We start from the raw sequence: 27801 nt of genomic DNA on the forward strand, positions 1-27801 counted from the left end.
CACTTATGTGCTGGAGAGACACGGGGTTACTGACTTCTTGTTCTCCTCTCCAGGCTGACTCCACTGCGCCCCCTTCTGGCTGAGATCTTTGACAAGCAGTGGCAGGAGGTTGACTGCAATTCCCCCTTGGCTCTCCTCCTCCTCATCTAGGCTATACATGACTTTCACAGGGAAGGGGAAGTCTCTGAAACACATAGGCAGAGGGCTGCAGAGAATGGAATAGTCCCCTCGCCAAACAAAGCTGCTCTGAGAACAATGGTTTCTACAGGACAGAAAACCCAGGGAGAGAAACATGGAAACATTCAACAGATAAATGCATAGGCCTATATTTTATCACTGTGCAGTACAGAAAATCTCGTCAGATCAAATCACATACAAGCCACAAACACAGAAACAAGAATGATATGGGTTATTGAGATAAATCTCCTAGCAGATAGTTAATCATATCAAAATCAGAAAGGGTTTATATTATACAGATCTGAAAATCATAGAGGTGTTCAGATGCATACAGTCATCATAGGAACAAGTAATAGGTTTATTCCATGCTGAAAAAAAGAAGAAAGAGAACACAACGTTTCGGCCGTGGAGCCTTCTTCAGGTGTGGTCATCATAGCCTATGCTGACTATATGTCCTTACCCCTGTATCTCTGGCCCAAGGTCCACCACAAAGTCATCCTGGAAATCCTCAAGTACACTTTTCCCAATCCATTCCTGCAATCACACAGACAGAAAATCTTATGCTGCTTCACGCAACTCCAACTCAAGCTTGATGCTCCCCATCGTGTAATTCTCTGTACATTTTGTTCGGATAGAAAGACACTTTTGTGTCTGTCTAAGGGGGTTAAAGAGCTAAGAGACAAACCTACACGGCTGCGAACCCTGAAAAACTCAAGAATTGTATGAGTTCTGGATGGCAGGAACTGGGCCCCTCTAGTGTGAACAATACCTTCTATGAACTAAAAGACACACTGACAGGTCCTTGTGCTACAAAGTCAGTGCGTTGTCCTATTGGCCGAGTGTGAAGGAAGGCTCAAGCCTAGGAAAATGAAAGCAATCCCGGCGCAAGGCAGACTGACCTGCACAACTTTGTCCAGGTGACCAGTCTGCACCAGATTGGCCAGTTCATCGTAGTACAGCGCGGCTGCCTCCGGGGAACCCTCGCTACAGGACCGAACCAGCTCCAGCAGGGCCGTCACCTGACAGGAAGCACACACGCGTTGCCATGGCTACCAACATTCTTTCCAAACATCCGATTGCTTTCCTGCCTACTTTTCTTCTTTCAGGATGAATTAACAATTTTGAAAAGTGATTTGGGATTCATCCATTTTCCAATCTTTTCTTCCAATTCAGGGTTACTGGGGAGCTGGAGCCTATCCCGGCTAGCAATGGGTTCAAGGCGGGATACGCCCGCAGAGCACACACAGACACAAACACTTACATACTCACACCAGCGCCAGTTTTCCCAGACACCAATTAATCTGCCAGTATATCTGGACTGTGGTAGGAAACCAGTGCATCTGGAAGTAATCCACTCAAAACCAAGGAGAGCATACAGACTCCATGCAGACAACACCCCAGAAATTGAACCAAGGCCCCAGTACAACGAGGCAGGAATGCCAGTCACTGCACCACTCAGCCATTCTGAAATAAAACTAAGAAGCAACAACATTACTTGGTGGTTGAAAGGAGCTGAGAAAACTTCACAACTGGCTCACCTGCCTACAAATTTCCTTGGACAGAGAAGGCTCCTGTCCATTTGACGATGCCGAGTTAGTCCTGGGAACAAAGACAGTTTGGAATTCTAATTCTGCATGTTTCTGAGGGGAGTCAAAGAGTTCACAGCACTGGGTATACAGAGTCCCTGTTTAATCCTGGTCTTAACGTGCCGATATGTTAATACATATTACACAGACAAGCTGTTATAAACCCGCTGCAAGGGTGGATTTCTTTTTTAATCAACTTTTTTTTTCAACTTTTAATCCCATAAATACAGAGAATAACAGCTAGACAGGTAACAAAACTAGGCAACAGAAATAAATATACATAGCTGCCCACTGTTCCACTCCCATCTGACATTATTTTAAAAAACGTAATGATTGTTAGAATGCCCTGTAGTGCAAAATCCATCTAAATATGTACTGTACATGTACCCTACACTTCCCTGTTGTAACTTATTAAAATGCACACACGCCAAACATAATTATACTGTATACTGCCACTCTTCCAGCTTTAAAGGTTACCCCCACTCTAAATTATGTATTTAGTGTTGTAAACTATATAAAGGGCAGAGAATCAAAAGGATGTTCATGCACAACGGTAATGTTTAGAATTTGTAAAAGCAACATATTATAAAACACAAACACTTAAAAAACCCAATAAAACATGGTGTCTATATAAGCTCTTTATGTACGTACTAATCTAAAGTTACTTTAATTTAAAAACAGCAAAGCTAAAACAACAATTAAACTATGTTGTTTTTTTCTATTACAGTTTGAAGACTTGCCCCTTTCTGAGGTTTTAATTTTTTAACTGTCAGTCAATCAGCTTAGTATTTCGTTTTTAGATGACTTTCAAGGCAGTGGGGAAAAAAAGAAGACTGAAGTAAATGAACACTTTATTTTGAACACAAAATGAACACTTTAAATGAACACAATATTTCCAGAAAATACTTGATTTGCAAATCGTTCTAAAATAACAAAACTGTAACAAAACTGCATCAATCTATTAACATGCTGTGGATTGTTTTAAAGGTTAAAGATCCTATTGGACTCATGGCTGGATTGCCACAGACAGCTTTATTACTAAATTACTATAACCTCTAAAAATTGAAAAGCCACTGTTTTACTGTTTTGACACATGCATGTCAAAAAGGAACAAACTTATTTAGACCATAATTCACAATAATTTCATCAGGTAAATGTGAAGTACCATCAAGTACCTTTAAGAAGCATATAAAGTATAGCAGTGTTTCTCATAAATGTGAAAATTACAGTACAATGGAATGTCTTTTCTGACAGACTCATAGTCACCCAATGCTTTCTCTGACCTCTTTAAGAGCTTGTTATATTTCCCTGTGGAAAGAATGGCACCAGAGGCCAGAACATCCTACTGGCTTTTTTTCAGAAACTTTTCTGAAACTCTTCCTCTTTCCTTTAATTAATTTTACCAAGTCAGTGTCCTAGTGTCCCTTTGCCTTTAAGACATGTATTCAAGATGAATAACTTCAGCAAGCGGATAGTTTGAAATTCCTGCTTGAGGATCAGATTCTCTCACTTCACTGACCCCATCAAGTTTCACGTAACCAGGGAGTGATGTTTGTTAGTATATCATTAACATTAATGTAATGTAATGTTATTTGTAAAACTGAATCCACAACCTTGAAGAAATTGTGAAACATCATAATATTATGGGGTAGTTATGTACTCAGAAGTACGGTTTTCCCTTAAAGCCCATCTTTTTCCTTCTGGACTGTACACTCCTCTGTTACTGCTGCCCCTCAGTGCAGTACAGATCGCTGAAATGACATGTTGATCTCCAGTGCCCCCTACCTGTGAGATGCCATACCACCCACCACCATCACTGCGCCTATGATCCCGATACGTTTGTACTTGGACACCGTGCTGGACAGCTGCTTCCGGATTACGATGTGTATGTCATCCTGCAGCAAGAGCAGAAAGCGACACCATCCATCAAAACCCCACATTGAAGCATAGGAGCACGAGACAGGTTTGAAAAGAAAAGAGGCCATTAAGCTTGTGTGACTGCTGGCACCTGAAGGACACTACAAAGACAAGTGTCCAACTTCAACAATGGGACTGGGTAGCTTGTTGCAGACTCTTACAATTGTTTAAGTAAAACAAGTTACTTAACATTGTGTTTATGTTTTTGTGAAGCCTGGGCCTTGTTTCCTTGGTAAACACACCTGAGCGAAATATTTTATCTCTGGGACACCTTTACTTTTACCTCATTTACTGTTCTTTTGATGTAAGAAAAACTGGACTTGCAAGTCTTGTACTTATTTTACTTTATTCTTTAACAGAATGATTTTAGATCTTTTCTCCATATATTTTCCTAACATAATGTATTAAATCAATCTGGCCATTGGTTTCTAACTTTTATTTACTTACTCTTCAAATGGAACTATTCTGTTGCTCAAGAGGAATGTCATTAAACTTCTACCATCAAGTTATTTACTAGTTTCCTCTCTTATCCCATTGTCTCTCAAGCTCAGTCTCACTGCTATAGAGCATATTGCCATTTCACAAAACAGCAAAACGATGAAAAAATATGGAGAAATGCATATTATCAAATATTAGTTCAAGTAGGTAGCAAGCGTAGACTGCAAAGGAACAAGTAAAGGTTTATTCCATGCTGAAATTAGAAGAAAATAAACACTGACACCAGAAGAAGGGTCCACAACCGAAACGTATTTCTTTTCCTCTCTTTTCAGCATGGAAAATACCTTGACTTGTTCCTTTATAAATATTATGTGTCATTTTTAATGATATTCCATCTGAACAATGTTGTGCACAGACAGACACTAAATGAGGCATGCTCTCGCTGACCTGCACTACGCTGTGGCTATCTTGGCTAAGCAGTCCAGTAGATGAGCACAGCCGTGACCCAGGCAGGCCAGGAAGAGGCTACTGACCTGGATGTGGCTGCCCTGGGGGTGCGATCCAAAAGCCAGCTGGCTGAGGATGAAGAACAGCCTGCGGATCTGCTGGGGCGTCAGGTTGTCCATGTAGTCTAGGATCCCCTGCACAAGGACACAAGCACGTTCATGACCACACACCAAACCAGCTCAGCAGCATCCGGTACTTACAGATTTCAATCTACAACTGTACCAACATAAACCCAACCCATCGGAATTAAAACCACAGAACTGCACGTCCATCCATCTGTTTTCTCACTGCTTACTCCTGGCGGTAAAAGGCTAAGAAGAGTAGACCAGACTAGACTTTCTCCAGCTCCAGGCCAGTTCAGAGAGATCCCTCCACCAGTCCTATGTCTTCCCCAGGGTCTCTTCCGAGTTGGCCATGCCCAGTACACCTCTGGTGTGAAACACCAGGTGGGCTTCCTCACCAGATACCTAAACCACCTCAGCTTGCTCCTCTAGATCTAGAGGAGCAGCGACTCTACTCCAAGGTCCTCCTTGACTGCCAAGCTCCTCGCCCTGTCACAAAGAGAGTAAGCCCAGCAGCCCTACAGAGAGACCTCATTATGACGAAGTGCGTGTGAAAGTTTTAATCCCTTTAACTGGCCGCAACACATGAAGCTGGAAGGTCCTCTCACCTTGATGAAGACGGCGTACAGAGACATGTCGGAGGGCCGCTGGGTCACGAGCTCTCCCAGCAGCTCCAGGGACACATCCACCTCATGGGCGTAGCCGCTGCACACGTGTGCCACCAGCGAACCCACCACCTCCTGCGGGAGACACAGCTCTCTCAGCTACCGCCCAGGGCCAGCAGATAATCACTGCATGCATCACAGGGCCGGGTGTATTGAGAGCCTCTCACAGTCACAGACACATCCTACACTGCGGCAAATGCAGCATTAAAGGAGAACTGCACCCCTATTTTTATAATTTGGGGTTTAGAAAGAATCAGCATTGATGAGTGCATTTCAAAACAATAAAACTAAATGGTACACAGTAACTTGTAAAACCTCCAATTTACATCACAAAACAGATTTCCAGGTATGCGCAGCGCCATATTCTGTGATTCACGATGAGGCAACAAAACTTCTGGTGAAGTGTTTCAGCTCTATTACATTGTCAAAAAAAATAGGCTTGTAAATACATCTCTCTCAATCCAATAGAAATAATGCACTCGATTTCAAGATGGTTTTGCCAACAAATACAACTTGTTAATTCTGCATACAGATCATGTTTGAACATTTCTGCGGTGAAATGTCTGCTGTACCACCTGAACTTATTTGCTCGGACATCACATTACATTAGTCATTATGGTGACTAATGAGCAAGAAGGGCCGCTCCAAGTCACAATTCTCGCAAACTCTCGCTGTGCGGTCAAGACCAGGGGTTTGCAACAAAATGGCGACTTGCAGTATTTTCTGAGAAATTGGGACTGCAGCTTAATTTGAGATTTGCAGCTTGAGAGCAATTAAGACAGCACTTTTATTCCAAGGTCTGACCGCACACATCACTTGAAAACACTGATCCTAAAAAACTACTGGTGTTTTCAAGCATTCAGGTTCCTAATCAAAATTTGCTTCCTGTTACCTCAAATAATTCCAACATGCATCGATAAGAGAACACAATGGAGAGCAAAAGAAAGATCACATCCTTTCACCTAAAAACAGACTTACATGGCTATCTGATGTTTATGAAGAGATCGGTTAGAGGCAATTTTGCTCAAACAAATTCCCTTGCAATGTATTTAAAATGAACATACTGGAACCTGCAAACCAGTTGAACAATAGCTTTTACACCATTTCATATTTTTAATGTAAAAACGTCCCCCACATCTCCCCAAAAACACACAGAGGTCCCTGACCTTCATCCCACATGTCCTCAGGGATTTGGCAAAAAAAAAAAGTAATCAGATAAAAACAGGGCAAGATTTGGACTGAAGCCTATGGCACGGAAGAGAGGCGTACCTGCTGGCAGTAGGAGTCAAAGGCCATGAAAGCATGTTTGTACATGTGGCTCCCAAATGTCAGGACACTGGAGTCGGGAGAGCGCAGGAGAGTCTGAGCCAGCGCCAGGATGGAGGGGAAGTACCCACACATCACCTGTACCACACATAAAACCAATGAGGACCTAATTCCTCCACACGGCAGCCTCACTCATGCACGCCTCACTCAAACATCGTTATTTCTCTACAGACGGCAAAACATGCAGGGCAATGAATGCCACGTAGTGAATAACTGTAAAGGAAACGCTAGACAGTTCGTGGCAGCGTTTCCTGAAAATCACAGACAAGTCATAACCTTGCAGGACAGACCTGAAGGCTATTAAAAGATACAAGTGCCTTCTACAGAACAAGCTGAATGCACAGCTGCACTCAAGTTCGGCTGTGGGCACTACCTGCCGAATCCACATGCTGCCTGTGTCATAGTGAAGAGACGGGGCTGGGGGGACTCACCAGGGCATGACCCCGAAAGGCGGTCTGCAGGAGGGACTCGCGAACCTGCCCCGCGCGTACTTTCACCCGCAGGAGGCGCTCCACCTCGCGGCGCCCCTGGTTTGCGCAGGCAGAATGGAGAATGAGCAGCGCCATGATGTCTATGACCTGAGCAAGGAAGGCAGTGGCCATTTTAGCACATTTAAAAATATATAATATAATAAAACAGCACAATTCTTTTAACATATAGCTAAAAAAGCTTCACGATTACATATCTGATTTAAGTTTTAAATAAGTGAGGCATGTCTTTAAACATACTCCCATTTACTGAATGCATCATTTAAGACGTCTCGCCTCACAAGAAGTACAGTTCCTGCTCCTTGAAAAAAAACAAAAAGCTGCAGGATGATGAGGAACTGGAAAAAAACGACAGAGTAATTTAAACAGTAAGGAATGAAGAGAGATTTTCTCTTACTACATAAACATTATTTGTTGCCAAAGGCTTTAAAAAATGATACTAAACACCTGTTTATTATGATAAAAAATCTGACTTTCCCCTGCTTTGATGGTCTCCTTTGAAAATTAGATAGATCCTGGCTGCCACCTATATACTAGTATCACATTTGCAAATTCCAAATTAATTGTGTAATTGTGTACAATACACACCAAAATGTGTATAAATATATTTTTATACACTTAAGACATTGCCTGATTTTTATACTGCATTGCAAATGTGCACACTGTATAGTTACATAAAAGCATTTTATAGCTCAAACTTATGACCCAAGTATTAGTGAGTTAAGGGACCATTTTAAACATCCCATGGAGTTTTCCCCTAATGAAGGTTTGATTTCATGGTGAAAAAAATGAGCGTTTTACCTTGTGGTCTTCTGTTGCATCAATATTCTCAATAGCCTTCAAGAAAAAAAAAAACACATGAATTTAAAGAAGTGAAAATTCTAGTTGGCTCAAAAACAACTGACAGCACGAGCCAGCGTTGCTCCTCACCTTAAGCCATGCCTCTGAGATGGGCTTCTGAAAGCGAACGGCTGATTTGATGACATCTAAGACCAGTGACACGCAGTCCTGGCTGCAGCTGGCTGCAGGGTGGTGGGAAGATCTAGGGCCACAAGAGAGACAGGCTAGAGCAGGGATGTCTAGGCCTGCTCCTGGAGGCCCGGTGAGTCTGCGGCTTTTCATTCGGACTCAGCTCTCAACAAGCTAAACTAGCCAGTCAAACTGGACCAGCTGAACAGCTTCTCCCGGTACCTTGCGTGCTCCTGCTTGGGAGAGAGCTAGAAAACCTGCAGACACACCAGCCTCTCCGGGACCAGGCTTGGACACCTCTGAGTTAGACTCGATTGTGAGTTCAACCGAAACATTCCCTCTTAATCATTCTGTGTCATTCATGTAGTCCAGCACAAAGATTGTTATGAAAATCTCCCAGATAAATTGATGGTAACTGACTGGGCCAGTCTTTTTCCACAGAAAGAGATACTGTGGCTCTCAGATTGAGATTTCAGTCACTTAATGCCAACAGTTGTTTGCTATTTTCATACCAGCAAAAATAAAGCTCTATACTTAAACTGTTACAGACGTATTGAATATGCTCAATATATGCTTTTCTCTTTCTATATAGAAAGTTAATGCTGGTTTATGCTCCTGCACAAGACCTTGCTCATAGTGGGTGCGCTCCCATTACAGCGACACAAATCACAGAGCTTTTTCAACCTACCCAGCTGGCCCTTTGCTCTTCAGTCGGTTCTGGGAGGCTTGCAGCACAGGGGGTAAGACACACGACTCGAGTTCCAGCTTCTTCCTGAGATCACAGATGACCTGCAAAGGTCAGGTTCAAGAACTCTGTCAGTGACACAGCTTCACATGGTCTTAACATCTCCAAACTCTGCCTTCAGCCCTCCAAAGTCCTTCAGGAATGTCAGCCCTGGACGTCTGCTTTTCAAGTTTTAGGACATGATGTGGAGGTGGGGGCTGGATTCTAAATTTGTGGCTCACCTCATAAGCTTCAGCTCCTGACAAATTGTGCAGTATGAACTTCACAACCACGGGCAAGTCCTCTAGCTCCACCGCAGAAAGAGTGGTCATGACAGCCTGACGCACCTGAGGGGCCAGGTTGCTGTGTTAGTTGTTTTAATTTAAAAGGTCTTTTCTGTGACAGCTTGCATGGAAACATCGAAGAGAGCTGTATGCTGTTGTTTAAAACATATACAGTATGATGCAACTGGAGGTTATACAGTACATATCTTACAAAAATACAGTTATAGCTGTTTGCTGCGAAACTATAAAAAGATAGTGCAGACGTATGCATATTTAATAGGTTCAGGTCAGAACTGGAATGAATGAGTTACATGAGGACCACATGGACTTAAGGTACTGACCACTAGTTTTTGCAATGCAGTACTCTACCTCAGCCAGCAGGGTGGGGCTCAAATTGAGACTGGAGAGAGCATCCAATATAGGCAGAGTCAACTGCGTGTTCTTCTGAAGCAGGGAACTGCACAAAGACACGACCAGGGAAATGGTTTTTGGATTTCCAATAAGGACACAATGCTGGTTTTAGACAAGTGAGTTCAAAGACCACTCACTTGAGCTCCCTGGCAATGTCGTTGTGTTGCGCGTCCTCAAGAATCTCAGGCAGGCTGCTGATGATGTCCCGCTGGATCTCCACTGGTGCCACAGCAACCAGCTGCATCAGCTTATTGGCCAAGTCCTGCAAAGGAGAATGAGGAAGACAAAATGGGAGAGAACAAAAATGAAAACATAAAAATATTGGCAAGGGAAACTAACGTTTCCACTACTGCTTTTACAAAAGCAATTCGACATATATTCACCAAAGGCGACTGGATGCAGTATTGATGAGGAGTGACAAGCTCAGAAGTATAAAAGCCTAAACAAGAAAGGAGCCTTTTCACTTACTTTGCTGGCCATCACTCTGTCCAACCACTTGAACTGGTTGATTATAATGCGAGGAATATTCAACCCATCGTCTCCCACACTGCAGAGGAAAACAGCTGGTGAGTCTTTACAGCCCAAACTAGATCATCATCATCAGTGGGTAGACTTCTGAGGGGAGCAGGGTAATCAGAAGATATTACAAAATATCTACAATCCTTATGCCAGATTGTTTTTTTCTTACTTCAATAATGCATAACTGGTCTCTTAAGGAGTCCTCCTAGTTAGGCTCTGAAACGATGTTTAAAATGTGAAAACATACCACAAAGTAATACAAAGCTCTCTCAAATGTATGTCAGTTTCCTTCTTAGTGAACAGTGTACAATAATAAATTCATAGCATAAACTGAGCTCAGCAGGATGACCAATGAGCAAAAACAAGTAATTCAAATGTGCATGGACAGTCAAAGCCAGCAACTCAACGTGTGACACACAGCAAGAAGAAGGACATTTCATCAAAAACTTACCCATCATACATGAACTCAGGCAGCTTCTCAAACAAGGTGTTTATGACAGATGGCTAGAAGAAATAAAAATCTTTTAGCTCACCCTCTTCTGTTCCAAGCACAAAATGCAAATTTTACTTCCCAGTGTTGACATATAGCGAGTTAAGAGACAAACACTATCACTCTACATCTGCAGAATATTAATCCAGCCACCTGCAAAATCTTAATAATACACCACTCATAGAAATAAAACAGAAGACAGTTCCACTGAAGCAGGTAACCTGGAAGTCTTCAAGACAGCTGAAAGACATCCTGGTCTATAGACTATAGAGGGGCCAAACGTCCTACTCCCATTTACAACTATTTTATGTTCTAGGCCTAATAGGTGCATGAGCTACATTAGGGCTGCAGGTTTCCAGTCACAAAAGTTTCATAAATACCTGAAGCATCTCAATTCCCAGAAGCATCTTGATGAGACTCTCCTGGTATGAAGTGACAGCAGTGCTACAATGAAAACCAAAGAGCATGATTGCAGTGATCACCCAAATGCATATACATACAGTTTCACTAAGTTCCTCTCTGAAGACAAAATGCTCCTTTCACAACGGCACTGAGACTCATCTAATCCCAGCTCGTGGAGACCCAGGTCACCATTACTCCTGCCGCAGACGCAGGTATCCGATTGTAGCAAGAGGAAAATTGTAGACTCATGTCATCTAAAGGCAAAGAAAACAGCAAGAGGAGGCCTTTTTCCGCCAACATGTTTCATACTGTAAGGTCACAGCTGACAACAGGAGAATCTGCACTTTTCTTTTCACCAGATCATTCAATACCGTTATCTTCCAGATTTCTCTTTCCAAATGTTGTGTGAACTGTTTTAAGTTTAAAAAAAAATATTGTCTCTGCCATCGATAATTTTCAGTTCATGCCTTTATTCAATATTAAGATACACATTTTCTGCTCCTCTGTGTATTTTGGTGATAAGAGCTAAAGATGGTGAGATTAAGACTAGAATGGCACAATCTACCCACCAGGACTGACAATTAGTCCACATAGTATTCCATCTTACACTGCCTTAAATAATGAAATACATGAATTTGCCAATAATAATAATAATAATAATAATAATATTTGCTTACACTTATATAGCGCTTTTCTGGACACTCCACTCAAAGCGCTTTACAGGTAATGGGGACTCCCCTCCACCACCAGGTGGATGTGCAGCATCCACCTGGATGATGAGACGGCATCCATAGCCAATAACTGGAGCTTGTTATTACCATAGGGAAAATTCAAAATAATTCCATTTCTAATTTTCCTATTTAATTTATTAATCATATCAAATGTAATTAATTTGCTAATATGAAACCTAACCAGTAAGTGCAGTTCTCTAGGGAATTGTGCTCCTGTATGGAATGGAAAGCCCTCTGAACACTTTTCATGCACAGTGAAAATGAAACATATTAAAGCACAGTGTTGAAAGAACCGTGTACAGCATCTGCTCTTAGTAATATTTGGGCTCGTCATTCAGTTCAGAGATGTCTGGATGGACGTTTCTGTGACACATTCTTGAGAGACTGAGAGGAGGAGGCTGACCCTATTAGTTTAAATTGCAGTGTAAAAACTGTGTACTTCACTCACCTGACACTGGGTTACCACTCACTCAGGGTCAAACACAAGTAGAGCATACTTGCATCAAAGGGCTTAAATTACGAAGAACAACAGGTATCACTGCCAAAGACTGAAACAGTTCCATTCTTTTTTCATATGATTTCCAAAATAGAGCCTTGCCTCTCCTTCTTGAAACCTTGAAGCAATCTGAAAGGTTTCAAGAAGCAGGACAGGTCTCTGTAGCCTGTTCCGTGTAGTTCAAAAACATCCATTAAGAGAGACCTTAATCTTTGAGGTCGTGAGGAGTTAAGAGTACCAGCCCAATCAAGACTCCCATGGGTTACCTGGATTCCCCATCAGATGAGCGTGGGACACAGGGCAAAAGGCAGTTCTTGAACTTTTCCTGATCTTCAATGTGAGACTCCAGTCCAGTAATAAATTCTTTAATTACCTGCAACCAAATACACACTCATTACCAAGACTGAGCACCGCATAAAGAGTCAGAATGGGTAACGAATGAGTTCTAGGCTGTATACTCACATTGGGATAATGAGGATGTTTCCTCAGGCTCCGCTGAAGTCTCCCGTGGAACATCGCTTGATCCACAGCTATAAAACATGCCAGATCCACTTACACCACCAACCAATGCCCACATTCCTGCTGCTGTAACTGGGGCTGCAAGGCTTAAAACCTTCAAACATTTTAAAATATTTTAGCAAACATTTTTTTCCAATTACTTGTGTATTAAACCATTTAGATCAGGTATTCCCAGTCCATTCCTGTAGGCCCACACACCCGCTGGTTTTCATTCTGGCTGAGCTTAATTACTTAATCCAACACTTAATTGAACTTATAGGTTTCTTGATTGAAACATCTGCAAGTTTATTTTTGGACTCAGAAGGCTGGGATTGTATGCTCTTTATGACTAACATGTACTAAATGCATCAATTCTGCTGATGAACCTAACACTACTTTAAAACACAAAAATAAACGGGAAGGAAAACATACCAGGAAACAGAGTCCACTTACTGATTTCGTTGGGCGTGCAGCCCTGTCTCAAAGCGATACCTGCCCCCCTCACCAGCTGGGCAAACACAGACTCCCCCGCGTTATCGCGCTGCGCTGTGGGCTTCAGGCTGCGCGTCCCATCACGACTCTTCTTGCTCTCTGCCGGGGGATATACTAGGGCTTGACAAGGACCCCAAAAAATTGACGCGCAGTACTCGGGAGGGGTGGGGGCAGGTGTTGAAAAATCATGTTTTTTTTAATTCATCTCCACTTACTGCACGTTTGTTCATTACAGGTGTTAAGCTTCCTTATACATTACTGAGAGTGAGGATAATTCGAATTTCATTTAGGTTTACAGAATCTGAAACGTGTTTTTAAAAAAACCAAACATGTCCAAGAAGGAAAGAAAAACTGTACTGACATAACACGTTTTTTTAATGTTTCACATGGATTGTGTTAGCCATGCAGGTCTCTCAGCTTTGTGTATTTTATTACTGTTTTTTGGAACCCTACTTCCAAATTCAAAGTTACATAAGAAAGACAACAAATGAGAGGAGGCCATTCGGGCTATTTAACCCATTCAGCAGCCAACTGATCAATCGATCTCATCTAGCAGTTTCTTGGAGGACGTCGGGGAATTGGCTTTAACCACCTGGCTGGGGGATTTGTTCCACATTGTAGCTGTAGTCCTGCTATCACAGGGAAGGGCGGTGACGTCACCAGCTCTGGTAAACCGGCTCTTACACAGTACCTGTCGGCCGTATGCGTTACAATATCATCATGTCTGCTGCTGACTAGCTCTATTATCAGGGGACTGCCATATTGAAGGACAAAAGGTCTGATTAATTATGCCGAGGAATACGTTTTTTTAATTAAGCAAAAACTTGCATTTTGTATTTCTGTCTTAATGTGGCAAAAAATAAAATTATGACAGAAACCAAACCACTTCAGCTATTTCACCGATGACTGGGCTTAGGATGAAAGCAGGTTTGGCAGAGCCTAGCGGTGGATTTTACTATCTCACTCTTATGATTCTGGATTCTTTTATCTCAAGAAACTGAGCTGCAGGTGATATGAGGCAGGTGTTTGTGTGGGTAGGAAGGTTGGGGGCAAAAACAAAAAGCAATCAGGGTTGTGCAGTCCTGGTACTGGAGGACCCGGGAGGATTAACTCCTAATGGGTGACAGAATATCAGTTTTTCTAACTGCGCTACTACTGCTGTATCGAAAAAAACACAGAAATATCTACAAAGCGAAATGGATATACAAATGGGAATTATTAAGAACTGACATGTCTACTCTGTGCATTTAAAGTTTAGAAAAACGAACGTATTCCGAATTCGTTTGAAAGCAATGTCTTCCTAGAGTAGGCTAAACAAAGTTGAATAAACGCATAATTCCGCATTTCTGGCATCATCAATGGATTACAGAGTAGTTTTTTTTTTTACTTACTAGACGTGACGGAGGCGTCGCTTTCAATTTTATCCAAAGAGGAACGCCTCTTCTTTCGCATCATTTTGATCAAACCACTGGTCCTGCCTTAGCGGTGTGTATCTGTAAAAATAGAAAAAAATAGTCCAACAATTGTAACCTCAGGAACTATTCGTGTTACTTATTTGCCCTCGGTGACATTCCAAAACATATGAGGGAATTAAACACATTAAGTCATAAACATAAAAATATAAGGACAACATCCATAGTTTTTATTTGGTAAACAGCAGCTGAAGACTGCGTCAGTAAGTCAAGATTTACAGTTGCAATTCCTTTATTTTCTACTACGATTTCGTGCAGGGTAGCTAATTTGAACGGTACATTTACATAACCATTCAACGACAGAAAATACTCAGACCCACCAGTAAAACAGACTCGCTGAAATCCCCCTCAACCAACAGGCTGTAATTCAGAAAGTTACTTTCCCGCGCCAGTGTTTGGCAGCGGGTTAGGGATTGTCGTCAAATTCAAGGACGCATACGTCAGCGAAAGCCGGAGTACATTAATGGGGTGAACTGATGCAGTACTGTCTCAGCGAAAACTGTACATGTTCATTAAACCAACGACATAGCTGCCAGCAAATAACAGTTTTTTGGATAGCTGTTGCATTGTCTTAGCTATTTTGTTTTGGTTTGTTTTTTATTGGCAAAACGTGCTGTAGTCGGAATTATTTCCTAATTTACATCCCACATTTTAATTCGACCCTAATTGAAAAGGCATCTGATCTGATGTTCGGGACTATTTCCGTGTTGTTCCAGACCCGGCCATTGGGTGGCGCTGTAGTTTACGCCTGTTCCTGTTCTGTTGACCGCTCTTTCTCAGCAACTCTCTTGCGCTCTATCTACTCTTCGGTGCTCTATGGTCTCTCGCCCTGTGTAGCTCCCGACTTCCTGGTTTCGAAACGAATTATGGTTGCTTGTACCAACAAGAGCTGATGCAGTTTAGGTGTGGGGTTTTCGCCTTTGATTAAATCGCCGTACAACGAGGAAGGGAATCCGGTCATTTCGAAAGCTGCCCCTGAACTGAATGACTGAAGGCGTAGGTTGCATAAACTTCTCTGTTTGGATTGCTTTTATATTGAAGTTATTTAGTCTCATCTTTCCGCTACTGTAGTAGAGCGTTTCGTTCATCTCCAATAACTATCGACATTTGCACATCCTGTGCGTCTGTTCGTTACAGGTATTAGACTTCCTTATACATTATAGAAAGTGAGGATAATTAGAATTTAATATAGGTTTCTATAATGTGAAACGAGTTTTGAAAAAAAAAGCATGCCTTTGAGGAAAAGAAAAATTGTTTTGTTATAAATTTAATGTGCTGCCCGTGTTACAGTAACTATCATCACCGCCAGAGGGAATTAATGTGTGCTATTATTATTAATATTATTAAAATTACGTATATTACGCTTCGTATGTATAGTTTTTTAATCGTTTTTAACTCACCATTGGTTTGCCACAAAAGAAGGAATTCGGTGGATGATTGTCTGAACGATTCTCTGGAACCAATAGGGAAAATGACAGTGTTTTCTAATGCGTGAAAATGTTGAAATTCCCTAAATGTAATGTGTTTAGCTATCTTAGATCGCAGCAAAATCTCTCTTTTTTTAACTAAAGAAAGTATGGGAGTGCTTCTTAAGAATACGAGCTGACAAAAGTACTTTTCCAGATTGGTTTCTGGAAAATCGCAGCTGTGCTGTAATCCTTTGACTGATCGTTTCAGAGGTGGAGTAAACCTGCAAAAAATATATTTATTAAATAAGGAAGGGTGTCATTCTGCAAAACAGTTCCCGCCTTTGAACCGGTGGCTGGACCCTGTTGGGGTCACGTCCTCTCTGTCTCTGCAGCTACAATGGCAGAGCCTGAGCTGCTCCTGGATTCCAACATCCGCCTGTGGGTGGTGCTGCCCATCGTCTTCATCACCTTTTTCGTGGGTGTGATCCGCCACTATGTGTCCATCCTCCTGCAGAGTGACAAAAAGCTCACACTGGAGCAAGTCTCCGACAGGTATTTCCGCCTTGATGTCCTTCACTGCCTCTCTGATCCGGTCTCTGGCTATGCCAGTCCGGAATAGGGTTGGCACACCTTTGGGATTTATTGATTTTCGTGATGGAGGCTTTCTCTTGCACCTGTTGGAAACAAAGCTTGGGGAGAAAGAGCCACTTGCGATTAAAGGAGGGCACGATGGTGGCAGGGTTAAAAAAGTAACAAAAACAAGGAAGTTTACAAAATTAGGGAGGCCCATCTAGCCCATTAAGTACGTAGCAGTCGAGGTGAACCAAGGATTTCAAAGTCAGGATATTGATTTCAACTGTATGGCTGGGTACCTTGTTCCGTATTCCCCCAGCCAAGATTGTCCTTTGCATACTGGGAGTCGAACCCTGACCACCTGGTGAAAACCTAACAGCTACACTATATGGGAGTACCGCAGTTTTCCTGGAAAAGGTTCCTGGAAATGTCAGACATTTGTCACCAACTACTAATGCTCATTCTGGTTCCTGAAATAGGATTCAGTTGAGCCGCCCCCACAACATGAATTGCCAAACTGTATTTTGTTAACATCTGGATTTTAGGTTTCTATCTCAAAATGGTCAAAGTGTGAATTCCTGTTAATGAAGATACAGCACAAGTTTCCATAAGTGCACCAGACTCTGTAGAAAAACACGGCATATGCTTGCTATTTTTTAGAATAAAAAACCTCTGAAATTCCTAATTCAAAACTGGAGAAAAGTTTGATGCACTCTTATTTCGCCAGGATTCTGTAATCCTGGAACCCAATAATTAAATGATCCATAAAGTCGGGATGATTGCTTGTTTAAGAAGCTTTTAAGGGTCAAGATGAGCATTGATGGGTTGTTGTGATTTTCACTGATTCTCACATTTGTTTTTTTAACCCTTCAGTCAGGTATTGATAAGAAGTCGAATTCTAAGAGAAAATGGAAAATACATCCCAAAACAGGTACTGTATGTGCATTTTAATGTTTGATGTCTTTACACAGTAAAATATGTATTACTGTGATACACAGACGTGTGTTGATTAAAAACATCTTTAATACACTGCATAGAAAGCTTTGCACCGCATTCCTTCTAACCATTTGGGCTAAATCGTTATATACAGTGCCTTGCGAAAGTATTCGGCCCCCTTGAACTTTTCAACCTTTTGCCACATTTCAGGCTTCAAACATAAAGATATAAATTTTTTATTTTATGTGAAGAATCACCAACAAGTGGGACACAATTGTGAAGTGGAACGAAATCTATTGGATTTTTGAAACTTTTTTAACTAATAAAAAAATGAAAAGTGGGGCGTGCAAAATTATTCGGCCCCTTTACTTTCAGTGCAGCAAACTCACTCCAGAAGTTCAGCGAGGATCTCTGAATGATCCAATGTTGTCCTAAATGACTGATGGTGATAAATAGAATCCACCTGTGTGTAATCAAGTCTCTGTATAAATGCACCTGCTCCGTGATAGTCTCAAGGTTCTGTTGAAAGCGCAGAGAGCATCATGAAGACCAAGGAACACACCAGGCAGGTCCGTAATACTGTTGTGGAGAAGTTTAAAGCCGGATTTGGATACAAAAAGATTTCCCAAGCTTCAAACATCCCAAGGAGCACTGTGCAAGCGATCATCTTGAAATGGAAGGAGTATCAGACCACTGCAAATCTACCAAGACCTGGCCGTCCCTCTAAACTTTCAGCTCAGACAAGGAGAAGACTGATCAGAGATGCAGCCAAGAGGCCCATGATCACTCTGGATGAACTGCAGAGAACTACAGCTGAGGTGGGAGAGTCTGTCCATAGGACAACAATCAGTCTTACACTGCACAAATCTGGCCTTTATGGAAGAGTGGCAAGAAGAAAGCCATTTCTCAAAGATATCCATTAAAAGTCTCGTCTAAAGTTTGCCACAAGCCACCTGGGAGACACCCCACACATGTGGAAGAAGGTGCTCTGGTCAGATGAAACCAAAATCGAACTTTTTGGCCACAATGCAAAACGATATGTTTGGCGTAAAAGCAACACAGCTCATCACCCTCAACACACCATCCCCACTGTCAAACATGGTGGTGGCAGCATCATGGTTTGGGCCTGCTTTTCTTCAGCAGGGACAGGGAAGATGGTTAAAATTGAGGGGAAGATGGATGCAGCCAAATACAGGACCATTCTGGATGAAAACCTGTTGGAGTCTGCAAAAGACCTGAAACTGGGACGGAGATTTATCTTCCAACAAGACAATGATCCCAAACATACAGCAAAATCTACAAAGGAATGGTTCACAAATAAACATATCCAGGTGTTTGAATGGCCAAGTCAAAGTCCAGACCTGAATCCAATCGAGAATCTGTGGAAAGAGCTGAAAACTGATGTTCACAAACGCTCTCCATCCAACCTCACTGAGCTCGAGCTGTTTTGCAAGGAAGAATGGGCAAGAATTTCAGTCTCTTGATGTGCAAAACTGATAGAGACATACCCCAAGCGACTTGCAGCTGTAATCGCAGCAAAAGGTGGCTCTACAAAGTATTAACGCAAGGGGGCCGAATAATTTTCCACGCCCCACTTTTCATTTTTTTATTAGTTAAAAAAGTTTCAAAAATCCAATAGATTTCGTTTCACTTCACAATTGTGTCCCACTTGTTGGTGATTCTTCACATAAAATAAAAAAATGATATCTTTATGTTTGAAGCCTGAAATGTGGCAAAAGGTTGAAAAGTTCAAGGGGGCCGAATACTTTCGCAAGGCACTGTATATTTGTTGACAAAACTGCCTATAAAATCCTCTTTATCTTGTTTTATTTTAGTCCTTTTTAATGAGAAAGTTTTTCTTCAATAACCAAGAAGATGGATTTTTTAAAAAGACTAAAAGAAAGGTTGTTCCACCTTCTCCTATGACAGGTAAGGCATTCTAATAATACTAAAATAAAAGGTTTATTTTTTAATATATATGGTTATAAAAAGAGCATATAATAACATAAAATAAGGGTATAATTTTATGCTATGACTGAGTTTGGTTACACAGTAGTAATATGGCCCAAACTTAGAAGAAGCAAGTATTTATTAACACAAATTAACACAACATTACAAGTTCCACGTATTTACACGTTTAGTTTGAGTTCAAGAGTCCTGTCTTCTATAAACACAGAAGACCAAAAAGTCCCTCCTTATAATCTAAATAAAGCAAAACACCTTGATTCTCCATTCTGGGAATTCCAGATTAAACTGACTGAAAAGATTCTTCCATTGCAAGTATGAAAACGCTAAATATGGTCTTCTTTCCATTCAGATCCCAGTATGTTAACAGACATGATGAAGGGCAATGTGACCAATGTGCTTCCTATGATCCTCATTGGAGGCTGGATCAACTGGACCTTTTCCGGGTTTGTCACCAGTGAGTTATAGAGGGCGTCCGTGGGTCTGTCCAGTTCATAAGCAGATCCTCGTCTTTCAATTCCTGCCATTCTTATGTTTTGGGAAGACGTAGCTCAGCGCTGCTGCCTACAGCTTCCAATGACTGCATCTGGTTATCTTTGGTTGTGGAGTTGGGTGATGTTAGGAAGTTTCTCCTCTGCTCTTGAGCTGCTAGAGGAGCTGCATGAAGAGAAACAAATACAATATTGAAAAGACGGCTTCTTAAGGAAGTTCTGTTAGTATTTTTGATATTACTTTGTAAAAATGCTTATTTTTAATGGAAAGGCTGAAACACCATATTGCCTAAGCAATGTTCCAGCACACATTTGTTTTAATTTTATATAACAATGTGGCACTTTTTAAAAGCATTACCTGATTATGATATCTCCAGAGTTATTGCTGCTAGGTGCTGCTTAAGATGTTGTTTTTACAGTAACAAACCTCCATTGCATAAATTATAGGTGACTTCATTGTTAGATTGAACTCAGGTGTCTCCACTGTTACTTCTCATGTTCTGTGTCACATCCTTGGTTACAGCGATTTTTAAGTGTGTGGTGGTTTTTAGCTCACAAAATTGCACTTATTCCACTAACCTCACTGCTCACTCCTCCAACTTGTAGAGACATATTAGAAGGCTACAACGCAAACAGTTTTTTGCCTCTCAGTGTTTTAAACCTGGACTCTTCTCTTCCCACACAGCTAAGGTGCCATTTCCTCTCACTCTCCGGTTCAAACCGATGCTCCAGCAGGGGATTGAGCTCCTTTCTCTCGACGCCTCCTGGTCAGTGCTCCGTTTTTTTTCTCTCTCGCAATAAGTGTGTGCGCGTGCTCACTGTTGTACGTGATTCCTCAATCCATGGATGCTTTCCTTTGATGTTTTGTGCCGTCTCTGCGTCTGCATTTACATGCCTGGACCCTTTCAGGAATTGTAGACTCTGTGTTCCTGGGCTTGCCTGCATGGTCTTGGCAACTGCTTGTGCTGAATAGAAAATGCGTTGTCTCTTGTGTCTGTCTGTGGTGGCCTGTAGCTGCTCATCTGAACATATTTCCTCAACACGGTGAAGACGTTTGGGTAGGATGAAACTCCCCTGAAGCAGATGCCTATGAGCCTTGTACAGCTGGTATAATACAGTGCTGCCAATAGCAATCACCATGCTGTAAACAGCCAAATAAATGTTTAACAAGGCATAGTTAAGGTCTGTTTTTTGTTTCTTTTATGAAGAGCAGATATCGGCTTCATTTTAAGTTTCATTGACAGGTCAGCACAAAAAATGAAGTTTTGTTTTGTTCCCAAGCAACAGAGCAATGAAGAAAGTTTGGTGGGGTAGTCTGTGTATGATATTCATGCCACTCTACAGATATCTCGGCCCCCCATAGGAGATGTAAGTGCAGCCTCTGTGTATCTGTATCCCTACGCGGATTAATTTCAATAACCCCTCCCCTTGTTTGTATGTTTAGGGTGAGCTCAGCATCGTGGTATTTCCTGAACGTGTTCGGCCTGCGCAGCATGTACTCCCTTATCTTGGGACAAGACAATGGTAACGTACACTGTGTTCCTGAATATCATTCTGTGCAGTTCCCCCTTACTTTCCAACTTTGCTTGCGTGCTAGTGTGCCTACCTCAGTGCATATGGCTTCTGTTAAGCAGAACTCGACTGTGAGTGAGGATAAGGCCGTGAACCAAGAAAAAAAGAAATGTAAAAAGTAAAAAAAGAAATAAACCTTTGTGCTGTAAATGTAGAGTCTTCACAAAACCATTCAGATAGCTGGGCACGAAGAACTGTGTGCCTTCCTTCCCAAACGAAAACCACTTCTTTTACATCACTCTTCTGAACGTCAGGCTGAAGACAAAACTGTCTAAAAATAGATCGGGGCCAGTCCTGTTTGAGCAAAGATGTCTTTGGGATGGCAGCCCTCCAGTTAAACACAGGCCAGGTTTTTTCTGTTGTTGTTAACAGCAACAGGTATCTACCCTGGCTTAACAGTGTTTGAGAATGTAGTGGTGTACATCCATGGGAACGTCTTTCACCGTCACATCCCCTGAGCCCGCAGAAAACCTCTGGTAATTGAAGAACAGGCAAATCTCCTTAGAAAAGTCCAGTTTAATTTGCCTCTGGTGCCTCCCGGGTAAGGTTTCAGGATGTCATGTGTGCCATGTTTGAAGCATATCTGTCCCAAAACTCCCAGCTTTTATGACGATGTTGTGCTGTAGCATTGTACGGATAATTACATGAGGAAGTACAAGTGATGGTCCTGATTCCAGCCTTCAAATTGATTTGTCTCTCATCAAGAGCTCTTCTTCATGAGGACTGTTTTCCTTAATGCCATCGTACACACTCCTACCTTTGTTGGGAGTAAACTGTATTGAGGTTCCCACTTTGTTTTTTTGCATTTTTATCCTCTTCTACACAGCAACCTTAGATCACCACCCACCATGCTAATTTTTAAATGAAAGGATTAGGATAAATATTTTTATTTTGTCCTGTCAAAAATAACGGACATGAAATCTCTTGCCATTACTTAACTTTTCATATGAAAATCTGGATTTTAAAAAGTTTCTACAATTCTGTTTATTGCGGTCAAGAGTCTGTCAAAGACCGTGGTCAAAACAAATTGTTCCACGGTTTTCCCTTCAAATGTTCAAGTTTTTTTTAAGGATTGTTATAAGCAAGATGAACTTTAAAACACCAAATTATATGCAAGGATTATTAATGCTGCTTGAAAACTCCTGGAAAAAAAGCATAACGCATAAGCATAAATTGTATAGGAAAAAGAAGCTCAAACAAAACATTTATTAATTTTACTGAATAGGAATCTCTTGCTCTAACTAGATTCAGTTTTTCCACAAATACGTGGGTTATTTTCCTTCCCAATTCCACCTTGAACTACATAATGTTCTTCCACTCCCAATTTTGCTTACCGAAGCCCATCTGATCCCACGTCCACTGCAGGGCGCTACTTTTACTCCATGCTGACCTGAGTCATAGACTTTGGTGCATCGTAGGTTTAATAATCATGACGGTGTCTCGGTACGCCATCTGGTGCTAAAAAGCGAATCAAACAGCTTTCCCCAGCAAGCCAAAGCATTAGAGTAAAGATTGCAGTTGACAAATGTACCTGAACTGGGTGTGAATCTACAGGTGCCGATCAGTCCAGAATTATGCAAGAACAGATGAGTGGAGCTGCCATGGCCATGCCTGCAGACACCAACAAGGCGTTTAAGGTACGAATGACTGAATGACTTGGATGGTGTATCCTTGCCATAGTTACCCAGCACACACAACGCTCTTGAGTTCTTGAGCGACTACTGACCATTCGCAATGGCAAGATGTTCATAGTCAGCTTTTCAACAAAAAATGTATAGGAAAAATAGAGACGGCCAACGTCTAGCTACAAGTAACAAGTGTTATTATAGTGCTTTGGAATATGTTACAGATCTGGGAGCCCATGACAGCAGGCCAGAACTTAAAATGTCCATGCCATGTCTTATTATAGTGAGATTACATCAGCAGGTTTGTTGCACTGCGCTCTTGAAGATAAGCGGATAAACAACTATTAGTTCTGTGTTTTATCAAATTGTTTTCAGGTGCCCTCCCTAGAACACAGAGATCATTATAAAAACGATGTATTGTCTTGTTCTCAAAACATTAAGCATAACATATGTGAGTCAGACACTAACAAAATTCTGCAGAGAGAACTTTACATTCCCTAGGCGTGATTAGGGATAGAAATGGTCCCAGCTGCTTCATTATTTATTAGAATGGGATACAGAGAACCCCTCTTTGTTGACCCCAGAGCACATTGTAGCTGCAAACATTAAATTTAAAAGCCCTCCCACACTGTTGGCAAAGAGAACGGCTATCTGGTTTGTCTTCAAACATGAAATAAGGAAAGATAAAAGCAGATAACTTCTTTAGGAACTGTTTTCATGAGTAGATTATATCTTATAAAACAGGTTAAATGAATGATACCAGAAAAAGAGCCCGTAATCTGAAAACACTTGTATTGGTCATTGCCACTCCAGTCAGAGGGTCAGTGAAGCTCATTACCAGCTGTGAGCTACCAGACATCCAGGATTTCTACTCAGGTAGATGTCTGAAGGAGGCCAGGTCCATTCTCAAGGACCCCAGTCATCCCGGTCACAAACTGTTTTCCCTCCTACTGTCCGGTAAACGGTACCAAAGCATTCGGTCCAAGTCCAACAGACTACGGAACAGCTTCTACCTCCAGGCAATAAGACTGCTAAAAAGCCAACCTGCAGCTCCTATAGCAAGTCACCTGTAATGGCTACATGGACACACAGTTTTCACTGTATTCAGCATAACTGCACTACTTGTATATATTGCATACACCATGGACACATAGCAGCTCTACTCATATTGAGTTTTATTCAATTTCTATTACATCTATTATTATTTTCATAACCTCAATTTTGTGATTTTTGTGATTTCTGTGATTCTTGTGATTTTTGTGAGCTCGCGGAAAAGACATTGCATTGCCAGCGACTACTGCTGCACGCTGTATTGTTGTGCATTTGATAAATCAACTTTGATTTGATTTATTTGATTTCTTGTTATCCAGGCTGAGTGGGAAGCCCTGGAGCTGACTGACCACCAGTGGGCTCTGGAGAGTGTGGAGGAGGAGCTGATGAGCAAAGACCTGGATCTGGATGGAATGTTCAGCAGCGAATTGCCCACTGGCATCTTCTGATTGGCCAGAGCATGTAGTACTGACACAGTGCTGCAGATTTCAACAGCAGCTGTATGGGGAGAGGATCAGAGCAAGAGCTGCATGAAGAAATGACCAGGTTTTTCTCGGTTGAACATTGTTGATTAGGAAGTCAAAAAAACAGCTGCCTACATTTGTATTGATTGCTCTTTCTGTGGATGTCCAGTTCAGGAGAGGAAACCCTAATTCTTCGAGGTCTGCTGCAAAATGCTTCATCAAACAAGCTCATATGTTTGTATAACTGCGATTTTGATTTTACCCTCCCTCAGCGAGGTGCAGTCAGTGGAAATCAAAGCTGCTGTACCATGGTAGACTCCTGCATTATCCCTGTTCAGGATGGTTTAGCCATCTCTGAAAAGGTACTACCAGGAATTGAATACTGGTTCGCGCAGCTCCTGGCATAGGGATTGTACATCACAATGCTTTACAAGAATTACTTGGCTCTGCCTCAGTTTCAGCTCGTTTTATTTTTGTGCTGCCTCTTCATGGTGTTAGTGTTCTGGTTTCTGTCTCTACCCTTCTGCACCCCTCCCCCTCAACACTAATCCCGTCTTTGAGTTGAAAGCAAGGCTGGCTGGCCGACACAGCTACATAATTCTGACTCTTTAACATGTACATATTCAAATGTGTAGAATTCAACCATTGATGTTTAGTGTAGTGTATTTTTTTATATTTATTTTCCAAGCCATATTTCGTGTAACATTCCCTTCTGTTTTGTAAAGAGACGGTTTTGACTAGAGTTGTTTTTTGTGGTTTATTTCTCCTCTCATCGTAGTCCTGTATATTGTTAGCATTAGGGTAGTAATGTAAGTTGATTCTTTGTCCAAAATGGCTGACCATCTGAGGTTTCTGTTGTCATGGTGATGGGGATCAGTATATAAATACTGGTAGTAATAATATTGTACCCCCAGACTTTGAGAAATGGAGTTAAGTAATTTACTGGCAGTTTTTACATTATCAAGTGCATTTATGATATATAAAAATCTATGATACACTGTGATAATCTGAAATGGTCAAATAGTTCAGTATGTAGAAACCTTGTGGGATTGGCATTTGCTTGTAGATGTTTTGATTTTCCTGAAAATGCTGTCCTGTATGCAAGACAAAAATGTCCATTTAAATCAAGGGGGCTTTACTCCAGTCCTGTAAGGGGCAAACCAAAAGGTTTTAAAACATCTTGCTAAAAGACGTTAAAAAATCAACAGATGAGGGCTTTTGAAGTGTTTAATTCAGGCAAAGTGAATGAGTAGCTCAGATAAGCAGGAATGCTAACATCTGGAATGAAAACTTGTAGACACTACATGTGGTCTTCAAATACTAAAGCCGTACAACATTTTCAATAGTTTTTGAAAGTGTTAAGTAGAGAGTTTCCACTTGTAGTTGTAAAGCTCCCAAATGAGGCTAGGAAATCTGTACACCAGAATACAGGCATTTTGGTTATTTGGTGTACTCTGCTGTTTTATTACACTTACGTCAGCATGTGTGAAATAGTGTGTGTGACCTGCACGTGTGTGGTCTGGAGCACTTGATGGAAACTGTTTGGCACTTAGACACAGCTATTGTGATGGCAACTCAAATCTATAAATTATCTTAAAGCTGGTTTCTCAGGTTGCTGTGGGTGTTTAAAAAGGGGACTGTAATAGGGTTTGTGACACAACATGCCGTGACAAGTTAAAGTTGGATTACTACAACTCTGCTCAGATGTTTGATTCCATATTGTTTAATGTGAGGTGCTTCAGAAGTAGTTGTGTTTCAGATGTTCTGATATTATCTTGGTCTTTAAATTAATATCCCTGAAGAGATAATGACACTACCAGAAAAGAAGTGATCCTCATTCCTCCATTACGATGCAACTAGTAATAATTTACAGCTATTCAGGTAATTTGGAACAAATGCTTACTTTAATTTTCCTGTCTTGAGTCTGTCAAAATCAATGATTGTGGCAATTTATTTTTTCATATGCAACGGTCTCATGAATGCTAGCAGATTTCTCACACAGTTCAAAATGCAAATGTTTGTAACAAAATAAATGATTAAAATTATATACCACTACAGCTCATTTTTATTTAAAATCTAAGAAGTCGACATTTTTTTTATTTTCAACAGCAGCATTTCAAGAGAAACGGTCTTAACCAGGTCTTGACGTTTATTGATGAATTAAGCCTTTTAATTTCACATCACAGTCTTTGCTCACAATGAGTCAGTTATCGACTCAGTAAGTCAGCGCCTGAAATGAAGGTGGTGTCAGATGCTTTGATTTGTACTCTCCGGTTAGCTAGGGAATGGAAATGCCTATGAGGAGAGACTGGGCTATTCAGTGTCCCTTGCATGGCTCAATGTTGGCACCCTACAGATAAAGAGTGCACTCTGAGCATGACTGGAGACAGGAAGTTATTGTGCTGACATCACTAACGAACTTGGCATTGCACAGTGTTAGCAGCAAACTCTAAAGAAGACACCAAAATGCAGAGAGTGCATGGAGCACCAGGAAGGAAAGTCCAGGGTACACAACTTTGTCCAATGACTGGTAGCTGACATTATGCCCTCCAAGACAAGAACACCCAATTCCACACAGATCCTGCTATGCTATGAACCCAGATTGAAACTCTTCTGGCCTCAGGTGGCTGGATGTCTGTCTAAACCTAATCAGCAACAAGAATAACAGCATTATTGCACTTGTTCAGGAGAGGAAAACTTTGCCTTAGGAAGGTATTTGTAACCTAGTCAACAATGTTTGATATTGAGGCCAGGCTGTTACTGACATTCCTGGGGATGACACCTGATATTGACACTGGATTTTTACAATTATGGGGATTGTGCTTGTTCACTGATAATAAAATTATAATTACTGTCTTCTGTATTTTATTGGCTGATTTAATTATATTTTTATCATAATGTATAATAAGATGTGAATTATATTTTTAATATTTAATATAACTGCATATTCAAGACAATATTAATAATATTAATAATTTGAGGGGTAATGTAATTTTTGAGGAACCACTGCTCTTAATTCAAATCAGTGATCCACATTCTGGGATAGTAAAACGAGTTAAATT

At 41.3% G+C, this 27801-nt stretch overlaps 2 protein-coding genes across 3 annotated transcripts in view; one reads left to right on the forward strand and one right to left on the reverse strand.

Annotated features, from left to right (window-relative positions):
* fancd2 (FA complementation group D2) overlaps positions 1-15315 on the reverse strand; it is a 37414-nt gene extending 22099 nt beyond the window's left edge. Inside the window, exons 1-23 of the mRNA XM_015347306.2 lie at positions 14975-15315; positions 14574-14675; positions 13144-13281; positions 12655-12722; positions 12459-12565; positions 10944-11007; positions 10525-10577; positions 10023-10101; positions 9692-9816; positions 9513-9600; positions 9102-9206; positions 8824-8924; positions 8097-8208; positions 7968-8003; positions 7110-7256; positions 6622-6756; positions 5296-5427; positions 4652-4759; positions 3549-3658; positions 1716-1776; positions 1077-1196; positions 638-711; positions 35-184 (exon numbers count right to left, since the gene is read on the reverse strand). Of these exons, the coding sequence (XP_015202792.2) occupies positions 35-184; positions 638-711; positions 1077-1196; positions 1716-1776; positions 3549-3658; positions 4652-4759; positions 5296-5427; positions 6622-6756; positions 7110-7256; positions 7968-8003; positions 8097-8208; positions 8824-8924; positions 9102-9206; positions 9513-9600; positions 9692-9816; positions 10023-10101; positions 10525-10577; positions 10944-11007; positions 12459-12565; positions 12655-12722; positions 13144-13281; positions 14574-14637 (2177 nt within the window). The 5' untranslated portion in view covers positions 14638-14675; positions 14975-15315. The remainder of the gene's footprint in view (positions 1-34; positions 185-637; positions 712-1076; positions 1197-1715; positions 1777-3548; positions 3659-4651; positions 4760-5295; positions 5428-6621; positions 6757-7109; positions 7257-7967; positions 8004-8096; positions 8209-8823; positions 8925-9101; positions 9207-9512; positions 9601-9691; positions 9817-10022; positions 10102-10524; positions 10578-10943; positions 11008-12458; positions 12566-12654; positions 12723-13143; positions 13282-14573; positions 14676-14974) is intronic.
* A 162-nt stretch (positions 15316-15477) lies between these two features.
* Positions 15478-26784, forward strand: emc3 (ER membrane protein complex subunit 3). Of its 2 annotated transcripts, none has more exons than XM_015347331.2 (9): positions 15478-15650; positions 16456-16615; positions 17510-17567; positions 19408-19501; positions 19890-19994; positions 20714-20795; positions 21473-21552; positions 23155-23237; positions 24596-26784. In XM_015347331.2, the coding sequence occupies exons 2-9, from the start codon at positions 16461-16463 to the stop codon at positions 24722-24724; spliced, it is 786 nt and encodes a 261-aa protein (XP_015202817.1). In that variant the 5' UTR covers positions 15478-15650; positions 16456-16460; the 3' UTR covers positions 24725-26784. The 2 variants fall into 2 exon arrangements, with proteins under 2 accessions (XP_015202817.1, XP_015202818.1); XM_015347332.2 differs by lacking the exon at positions 15478-15650 and adding an exon at positions 15675-15791.
* The last annotated feature ends 1017 nt before the right edge of the window (positions 26785-27801 follow it).

Source organism: Lepisosteus oculatus, chromosome 4 (genome assembly GCF_040954835.1).
Source record: "Lepisosteus oculatus isolate fLepOcu1 chromosome 4, fLepOcu1.hap2, whole genome shotgun sequence".
Classification (NCBI taxonomy): domain Eukaryota; kingdom Metazoa; phylum Chordata; class Actinopteri; order Semionotiformes; family Lepisosteidae; genus Lepisosteus; species Lepisosteus oculatus.

Coding starts and splice junctions, on each gene's coding strand:
- emc3 (XM_015347331.2), top strand. CDS start 16,461: ATGGCAGAGCCTGAGCTGCTCCTGGATTCCAACATCCGCCTGTGGGTG. Junction 16,616..17,509: donor CTGGAGCAAGTCTCCGACAG/GTATTTCCGCCT, acceptor TTAACCCTTCAG/TCAGGTATTGATAAGAAGTC. Junction 17,568..19,407: donor GAAAATACATCCCAAAACAG/GTACTGTATGTG, acceptor GTTTTATTTTAG/TCCTTTTTAATGAGAAAGTT.